Consider the following 10,209-nt stretch of genomic DNA (forward strand, 5'->3'; position numbering starts at 1 on the left):
TTCAACCACAAAGCAGCATTATGATGCTCTCAGTTTCACTTTCAGCTTTGATGTTGGGCGTACCTGGCAGGAATTACTGTATAATTTCTCGAACGCAGGGGAACTCCACGAACAACTGCCAGCCAGTAAACATTGCATGAGTGAGGCTGTGAAGACTTAATAAGTTAAAGCATGTGACTAACGCAAACATAAACGGCCAAGAGCCAGTCAATTATTAATACTAGCGCTCGGGATGGCGAAAATGTAAAATATTCTTGACTGACCACCGAGCCGGTTAACCGATCAGATTAAAATGTGCTATTTGAAAGTAGGGATGTCAGTTTCGGTTAATTTTGCTTTCGATATACAAAAAAAACGCAAAATTATGTGAAATTCAAGTTCAACGCTCCAATAACTCAATGAGCTTTGGCACTGCATTTCGAAGGGCTGTCCATTTAGAGGTGCTGACATTTTAATGTAAAATGTGAAGCCGTGTATATGCAACGTGTATGTTAATGTAATGATAATGTATAGAACCCCGGTCATTATTGCTTCACCCCTTATAACATAAGCCCCTGTCCGGGCTTATTTGCGATAATGACTGACAACGTTCTATACATTATCCCGCTTATTAAACGGCTACTTGCCAAAACGAAAAAATTACTTATAACGTCTTTTTCAAATGTATTTGTTACCAGCATTCGTAGTGTTGATCAGCATAGAAATAGCCTGCCAAAGACGTTGACATCGCTTAGCAACCGAAGATGCTGGAGTTGACAAGTTACCGGACTACTTACGGAGTAGGGGTGCAACGGATCACAAAACTCATGGTTCGGATCGTGTCACGGTTTTTGAGTCACGGGTCGGATCATTTTCGGATCAACAACTCCTTCTTTTTAACATGGATAGTAGATAATCCCTAACCCTGGAATTACAATTCAGGATGTCTGCATTGCCTGGGGACAGTTTAGAGTCTACACTCTCCCAAGGCAATGCAGACATCCTCATCTTTTTTTTTTTTTCCATCAAGTATGGTAGCGAAATACAGTTTCTGTCGTGTTTTCTAAGACTCTTTGCTCATTGCAAGGGCGGTTGGTTGTAGTCTTTTCGCTCAGTTCTAGCCCTACTGTTGATACGGAGAACCGAGCGAAAAGACTACAACCAAACATAAACATGTCCGGTTCCGGTTCAATGGGATTTACGGAACGCAAAATAAAACACAACAGAAACTGTATTTCGCTACGATATTTGATGATGTTGTTATTACCGGAATTTTCCTTTAAACATGCGCTGATCACGTGAACGCACAACTTTGTTTTTTTATCAGCCGATCCGAGGATCACTTGCGTCCCGAACCGTGAGGGTTGATCCGTACGGATCACGGGTAACCCGTGAACCGTTGCACCACTATTACGGAGTGATACCAAAGACGTCATTGGAGGCAAAAAATCCTTTGTTTTCCTTGACAGCGGTCAATAATACTTAGCAACGGTGAATTATCAAATATAATTCACCGATGCAAGTAGTGAACGGAGTGTTCCACGGCATTGAGAAGACCCGTGTAACAAATGCAAATTAACCTAGAAACCAACATGCGTAACCGGTCAAAAAAATTCTCGCCGGCTAGCCGGTTAACGGTTAACCGTTGACATCCCTAACTAGAGCCTGAATGATACATCGCTTGTCCAAGTGTATCGGCCAATCAGAAAAAAATGCAATTATCAGTGTTCCATGTTTTCCACCATGAAAACTTTAGCAATGGTTTCTTTTTTTCCAAATGTAATTACTTCTTCTACGGTGGTGGTTGAACCTCTAAATGCTTTAAATGAGCACATCTGCGTACACATTCCCAAGTTTCACAACATGTTTGTTTTGAAGGATAGTAGCTCCTCCCCATACAGTTAATTGGTTGCTCTAGCTCATGGTTTAAGGCAATGTTGCTGCGCCCCATAGCATTGCTTGAGCAGCCAATCTCAAGCAGTGCATTTGGCTGATCAGAAAAAAACCAACATCTAAGGAGATAACTGGTGGGAAAAAACTCATGCAAACCCTCCATGAGCAACCTTAAACCAAACAGGGATAGGGTTATTATGTGCATGACAAAGACAGCAATCTTTGGCAGGTCGCTTCGTCAAATACCAACAAATTAAAATAAAAGTAAGGTTGTTTTATTGTTGGCCACAGCACATCTCTGTACTCGTTAATTGGGTCATTAAGAGCTGCAAAGTCCAAAAACTATCCTAGCACCATGCAGGTTTAACACATCCACTAAATCAATGCACAGTTACAAAATACTAAAACATCCACACCACCCAACCCCTCTTCTGGCTACAAAAATGCAACCAAAATGTGTCGGCAATGACATGGCAGAGCACGTGCATGGAAGTGAGGTATACCTTGTTCCTATTGCCCGCCTGTTGGGATGCATTTAGGTTGGCCTGAGTTCCCATTTGCTGTCCTCCCTGGGAAAGGGTCTCTGCCAACGCGGAGACGCTGGCCGCTGCAGCGGAACCCGGTGCTCCCCCCATGGTCTGTCCCTGAAACTGCATGCCTGCTACTCCAGCGCCCCGGCCACGGCCGGCTCCAGCCCCCAGGCCTCCATTCATCACCTGTCCGGGCTGGGCTTGCCCTCCCTGGGCCAGGAGTCCTGCGTGGCCTTGGTTATTGTTCATCATGACCTGGGTGAAACCGGATGAGTTCAGGCCAATGGTCCCTGTGTTGTTGCCGCCATTGTTTTGGCCCGCTACTCCCGTTGGCGTGCCTGCCTTCTGGGCCTGGGGAGACGAATGGGTGTTCTGGGAGCCCTGGCCCAAGGGGTTCTTTCCCAGGGTAGTAGTCCGTTGTACTCCAATTCCTCCGGGCTGGGGCCCAGGTGAGTTCAGCCCTGCAGCCGTGAGGCCGGAGGAGCTCCCGGCACGAAGGAGCTCAGAAAGCTGTTTGTGTTTTGCCGCGGCGTCTGGGACGATGGAGGCTGTGGCTCCACCAGTACCTCCGTTGGGGAGGAGGACCCCCATCGGGCCTGGGTCTCCTCCGTTAGGGATCAACTCGTCTGGAAGGTCGTTCTCGAGATCATCCCAGGACAAAGAACCCAAATCTACTGGCGGAGAAAGACGTAGAATGAGGGGGCAGGGGAGAGTTAGAGAACAGGGAAAGAGAAAACAAAAAGTTGGTTAATACCACAGAGCCCCACAATGCTGGTCCTTAATAGAAAATGATCTGTGTTCATGTTACTGATTGAAGCCTTAGGCTAATTCCGAGACCAAAATCGGTGCTGCATTTCAAAACAAAACAAAAAAAGAGCAAACTTGACTTCATGATGGGATGATGTAAATGTATCATATCGATCATCTATGTTGGCATATGAGGTAAAGGTAACGATATTGACAACAAATGTCATATCTAAAAAGTTACCTGCATGACTATTAGAACTTTGAAAGTTGCCTAATATCATTGTTTGATGCACCCGGCTTTAGATTATGATCATTCACGCTCACCTCTCCTGCATGTACAATAAATCATTATTACTACTAAACCCCTACTAGTAATACACTACTAAACGCAAAAAACAATATTTTGGCTCAGAGAATAGATCAATAATAGATCAAAAGTTCTTATTTGATTAGGTCGATGTACATCCTTGTGTTACTTACAATAGATTGCATACAAAACAAGATGCGCAATATGTGCAATTTTAACACGCAGCACATTCACATTCAAACACATCTTGTCAAGCATTTGTCTTTCGTTATCAATTTATCAGTTCCATGATTCACATGTAATGATTTTCCCTTATCTTAGGCCTCCATCCTTTTTTATTCTGTGATTATCATGCAGATCGAGCAAACATTATACTACGAAAACCTGCTTGCCTTCAACACAGCAAAGTATCGAACAATGACTCGACCGTTCAAATTTAAAGGCAGAGATTTCTTAATTGTCTCTATCCACTCGCCCCGTCACTACGGCATCAGCACCACTGTTCCCTAGGTCTATCCCCACGGAGCCCTGATAGAGACAAAAATCAGAATCTGTGTCATAGAAACACCCATGAGGAAGTGTGAGCATAATGTACGAAACCAAAGTGATTAGCATGTCAACATTGACAGGCAGCGGCTGAATGGGTATAGATGTGCACATGGGAGTGTCAATTGTCTGGCAGCACACAGCCGAGCAGAAATAGACGTATTCATTTCTGAATCACATTACAACATAATTAAAATGGCAATCAGTGTGTGAATCAGCAACTTGTTAAGACACGTGGGGAAATGCAAACCACTACGCCCAAAGATAGCAAATTAGTGTTTGGGGAACTATGACTGAGTCATACAAACTTCTCGCTATATCTATTCAATCTCGGCCTCACCTCCCCGTTCCCAGGTGAACTTGACGTAAAGTCGTGAAGACGGAATGTTTCGCAGTCAAACATGGAGTGCAGCCCCAGCCTAAGCCGTGGCATGATCTTAAGATGTAATAATCCTCCAGCTTGATATGGTGAATCATGAAAGAGTAAAACGTTTAAGGAATTATCTATTATTTAGTATAGCACTTGCCAGCCCAGTGGTCGCAGAAGGCTATAACTGGACCAGTGCAGGAGATTTAAGCAGCCTCACATGCGTGCCATCAGTTGCCGTTGATTGTCTACGTTCGCGTTTGGCCGGACAGAGGCTTCGCAATGAGGCGTTTAGTTCCCCCATGCTCACTGAAGTAAACACAAGCTCCATGCTTGGACTGCCCCCCCCTATGCCACTTCCCCTGGCATCACGCAACTAGGGGCTCCGTCAGAGGCCCCAGTTGACCCGCCAAGCCATCGTACCTTCGCCCACTTCAGTTGGTCAACCTTCTTCCAAGAAAAGCCATTTTAAAAAAAGCTTAAACACGGACTGCCTGAGTTTTATCTTTGAGGTTCTCTGCTCGTCCAGGGGGCGCTAGCACTGAAAATATCAGAATAACAGAAGGAGGGAGCACAACTCGCACTACAGACGTCACACACTCCTCCCTCTTGCCTCTGTGCCTTCATTTCCCTAGCCACCCATCCCAGAGGCCTCAGTTCACTTATCTACCGTCTTTTCCCGTCCCCATCCCCAGTGGCTCTAGTCTGGGAGTAGGAAGCTAAAAATAGGCATGGCAGCAGCTTTAAGCGGACCTAGTAGTGGTCCAGACTGCAGCTGTCGGTCGTGCCACCCCTGAGGCCGAATCTGTGACCAAAGAGGGACAGGTGTGGAAAGTCTGCTTTAAGGCTAGCACATTCACATGGCACTACGGCAGGAGGTCAAGAAAACCATTTAGCACTGTTTATTCATTTCGCCATCTTACTACCAGCCTGAATTCACTTCCTGTGAATGCGTTTTACTTTTGCGCCAGTGCAAAACATGACATGATGTTTAACAAAATGGGTGATGGGTTTGCACCACATCAGATCGACGTTGGCCTACCCCTGGCGAGCACTTGCCACCACCCTCCGATAAAACATGTTTCTGAATGTGGATTTATTACATAACATTGATTTTTGCATCAGTGTCCAGCAAAAGGCATCACCATATTTTGAAAGTGGAAAGGAAACCCCATGGGAACAAGTCAAAACCCAATGACCACCTCATGAACCTCAAGTTTTTCAGGTCCTTTCATCAAAGCTGAAATTTTTTCCAACTGCCAATGTTGAAGATTAATGAGACGGAACAGAAACAGAAGGACAGCAAAAGAGACAGACTTCATTGTTTTATTAGGCAATGGATAGAGGGGCAGATCCTGCAAAGGTGCCAGATGGGTCCATGTGTGTGCATAATAAGCATACACATGGACCCATGTAACGTTTTATCTTCTTAGGGGGTGTAAAACAAATATATTGGCCCAAACATAAATCTAAAATTGTAATAGATGAGGAAACTGGAATCCATCTTTAGCGATTCCTAAACAACAGCAGATGTACACAGCAACTGCATGCGGTGCGACGGCACCCAAGCCAGGGCCCCATTGCATGAGACGGGAGCCAAACGTCCGGGGCCGGATAATAGTAAACAAAAACCATCATGCAAGACTGTTGCCACGGAGAGCACCCAAACTTCATTGTTTGCAGCAATTTACTGCTGATAGCCGTGCAAAGCAGCGTCCCACAGGAGCAGTTTCATCGCGGCGGCACCTGGGTAGCCCTTGGGCCTGAAGAGGCGGGGGCGGGACCGCTTGGTGATGGATCACTGTGGACATGTGGTGCCCCCGCCATGTGCTGCCCCCGCCATGTGCTGCGTTACTCGTAAATCTCCGTTGTTGTGACTGCTGCTTTTGTTGTGAATTGGCTACGCTGGGTCAATTTCAAACTGCTTTTTAATCGAGCCGGATGAAAATAAAAGACCATTCTATGATCACGCAGTCATCAATTTACACATTTGCTTTACTGCCTATGTTTTAACTTAAAGTGGCAAAGGACTACTTACTTTTTCAATGTATAATATGTATCAATACCTCAACAACAATGACGATTTCTCAATAGCCTTTAGTTCAATTATACAGATACTAAAATTTTATTATTTGGCTAAATTGTATGGAGTCATGGATAAATATCCTCGGATTTACGTCACAGCATTCCTATTTTTTTTATCAAATCTCTAGGGGTTTAATCTATTGTTTACCTGTTCATCCATTATTCTATTATATTTAGGAACGATGCATGCCAGACACACAACTGCATGTGCCAAAGTAATCACAATGTGAAAATTGGATGATTAAAGAGCCAGTTAACCAACAGTTTCAGCTGGAATCAGGACACTGGGGAATAGTAAAAAATGTGTTTTGGGCTCAGAGTTCCATTATTTGCGAGAAGGTGGGTGGAGGGGTGTCATTGAGACTGAGTTGTTATTCCCATGGTAACGGCCCACGGCAACTTTGTGACAGGTTTGACTTTGCTTGGCTTGCAATCTAGTAGCCTACTCGTGGATGAGCATCATAGTATCAGCTGTACCATTATGAGCACTGTCCCGGGGAGCGACAGAGACTAAATACTCTGACTACAGAAGCCTCTTTTGGAGGTGGAGAATTTCTCACCCCCGCTATCTCTTTCATCTGTCCCCGAAGCACAGGATGGAGTAGGTCCACAACAATACCTGTTTGAGCTCATAGCTCCGCTGGCTCCAGATTAGCCCACGGGGCAGAGGCTAAGGATGAGCAGGACAGAGCCGGAGAAGTGAACGAATTGTATTCGCAATGCAATTTATTTTAGAGACTAATGTAAAAATGGAATCAGAAGGTTTTCATGTATACCTTTGAGAAATATTTGTATCAACGTTTGACGAGTCAAGTGAGACGATTACAAATATACGAGCACTCCGCCGATTCTTCCAACTGATAATATCATCGGTCAACGCCGCTCAACCCTGCTGACGGGTGCACATGATCTGTCAGACAATAAATGCTGCCAATTATGACTTTTGACTATGGCTAGCATCGTCAATAGGAACCCCTATGCTCCACGTTAAAGTGGCAGAGAAATAGCAGAATCGAGCACAAGGTTTGATACTTGGATAACCTGGTCTTATAAGCCACATATGATGGAGATGCTTTTGCCTTCCATCCATTTACAGTGTGGTAGAGCAGAGTTCATATCCATTTGGTTTGGACACAGCACAGACTGCAATACTACTGAGGTTGAGGATGGGAAGTGTGCCTGTGATTCTGTCAGACCCACAGCATGCGACTGTTGGTCTCTGTGATATGTCAGCAAATACCTCAAATTGATTAACCACATCAAAGTGTGGAACATGATTATCAAAATAATGATAATACATAATCATGGATCAAAATATGGAAATCCCCACATTTTAAAAGTTGCACAGTCACTGGCATAATAAGCTGGTTTAGCAATAGCATAAATGACAGCACTTTGGGCGGACTTACTAGTGGGTTAAATGTTGAGTCAATTAATGTTTCTCACGCGAAGTGTATTTCCTTGCATACCTTTCTTTTGGGACAGGGTAATGCATAACAGAACTAGATCCAGGGTATGTCCATTAGGTCGAACACAAAATCCAGTGAAATATCTTAACGTCGCAACTGAACAGGATCTGTGGTCATGAATATAGGATGTGGTAGAGAAATGTGTGATATGTTTATGCCCAAATTAGGGTTGAATATGAGTTACCAGGGTCCAGATTCCTTCCTATATTATTTTTAAAGCATTGTAAGACGTGTACCCTCTTCAGTTTATTTTTGCTAAAGACAAGAGACCAATGCATCAACTATCGAAGTGAACACAAAATGATGCTAACATTAGACCATGTAGGATTTCATGTCAACTCGAGATTTCAGTAGTGTAACGTGTTTAAAAGGGTTTCACACATACCGGTTCAGTTAGTCCTCTTGATACAAGCTATCTGATCTCATACCACATTCTGTCTCTCCTCAACAACAACATATACCAAATTACCTTGAAGCACAAAGACTAATATAGATGTTCATTGGAACTGCTTTCCAATGAAAATAAATCGCTTAATTTGATGCATCAACCACAGAATAATTAGAATTGGACCTTGTTTTCCAGCAGGGGGTTTTCAGTAATGGACAGTCATACTAAGGGCTGCAAGGATAATAAGTGGTTAGCATTTTGGGTAGAACCCCTCGTCCTGATTGCACTAAAACAGTTTGCAGCGGAATAACACAACCTCCCTAATTACAAACGATGATTACATATGCCTAGAAAATGTTGGACAAAGTTGCACACGATGGCTCGGAACGTAATAAAAGCGCATCGCTGGAAGCGGAGCACGGACCCCAAAAAACCTCATAGCACCTCACATAAACGTCTCTAGCATCTTCCACAACCGTTGGGTTATAATTGTAATTCACTGACATCTCACGGCGTCAGTGTTTACCATTTGTGACAGCTCTGGGCCTTACCTGGTCCATCCGACGCTAGGAGCGCAGGTGAACTCAGCTTGGGTCTCTTGGAGTGGGGTGGTCCGACGTCCAGCAGGTTCTCCGCCATGGTCGCGATCTCTTTCGGGTTGCTATGAGTGTCAAGTGGTCTTAACGACAGGAAAAGTTGGTTCTTTCGACCCCCCCTTGCACCTTCTTGGTTAGCACATTAGCAAGCCGTTAGCGTGCTAGCACTAGCCAACCAGCTAATAGCTAGCTAATTGCCTGCTACTAGCGAAGTTAGCGTTAGCTCTCCTTGCGGTGAATCTAGCGTCTTCAAAAGAGATGCAATAGCGCCCCGCTTCGCCACCGCCATTCACCCCATGATAATCCAACTCCCAACACCCACATAATTGCCCTTAAATACCCTGAAACACAGTGTGTGCCATGAAAAGAACCGAGCGCAAACTTTTCACACAGGTATGCAAGTTAACATAGGTGGTGGTTGCGCTGCGACTCGTTGTTTTTAGATCTTCAAAGAGCCCATTTTGTGTGACGTCAAATTCCTGCATGCAAAAAAAATGGTGCGAGACCAAATCAAATGCAATAATGCATTCAAATAATATATTATAAATAAAAAAATAGTCCTAAAGTCCCCGTCTGCTATCTGCGTCCTCGCGGTAAACAATGCTGCTCGGCACGGAGAGGAGGTAAAGCGCCGCACTCTGAAGGGGAAATCAGATATACGGGCTTCTCAGTCCGACCCGACCGCTCCTATTTTGGTTTGTCGAAAAAAAACATATATCCGAGACGATGGTCAAATAACGTTTTCGGGAGAGGGCTATTGTCATAGCCCGATAAGGATGTTTATTGCAATATTTTTTTAATACTGTCCGACCGAATTCCCAATTCCTAGCCACGACAAGATGGCGGCTGTTGATTCCTTCGATACAAAAAAGTTTTTTTTCCTTTTCCAGATAGACTGTGGAGGGGGAGGGGTCGCGCAATCACGCCCTATGTGGAGCCCTCGCGTTAGATCGCCACTAGGGGCGATCGTGGACCACCAGCTAGACCTCATCGAGAATATATAAATGACGTGACAGGTTGTCTTGAAAATATTTGAACATTGTCCACATTGTTGATATGTGCGTGGTAAATCTCCGAATTCCTTAACTTTGATTCTATATAGGTATTATAAGATACATATTAGAGTTGTCTTTTAGTTTGAATGGTTACTGTGCTTCCCCCAAAAACATTGACTAAGCAATAATGATTTAAAGTAATTTGGTGGTCCATCTCCAAATGTTAAAATACACTCAATCCAGTTTCAATAGACCTAACTAAATAAAATAACAAAATGTTGCAACTATGTGACTGTCTCTCTCATAT

At 44.2% G+C, this 10,209-nt stretch overlaps 1 protein-coding gene across 7 annotated transcripts in view; it reads right to left on the minus strand.

The window, feature by feature from the left end:
* crebbpa (CREB binding protein a) overlaps window positions 1–9,788 on the minus strand; it is a 43,434-nt gene extending 33,646 nt beyond the window's left edge. For 5 of the 7 annotated variants that reach the window (XM_060048036.1, XM_060048038.1, XM_060048037.1 and 2 more), the window contains exons 1-2: window positions 8,863–9,788; window positions 2,376–3,076 (exon numbers count right to left, since the gene is read on the minus strand). In XM_060048036.1, the coding sequence (XP_059904019.1) occupies window positions 2,376–3,076; window positions 8,863–8,950 (789 nt within the window). In that variant the 5' untranslated portion in view covers window positions 8,951–9,788. The remainder of the gene's footprint in view (window positions 1–2,375; window positions 3,077–8,862) is intronic. The other 2 variants (XM_060048035.1, XM_060048039.1) reach the window with 2 other exon arrangements.
* Window positions 9,789–10,209: the final 421 nt, after the last annotated feature.

This window comes from Gadus macrocephalus, chromosome 3, assembly GCF_031168955.1.
Source record: "Gadus macrocephalus chromosome 3, ASM3116895v1".
NCBI classification, from domain to species: Eukaryota; Metazoa; Chordata; class Actinopteri; order Gadiformes; family Gadidae; genus Gadus; species Gadus macrocephalus.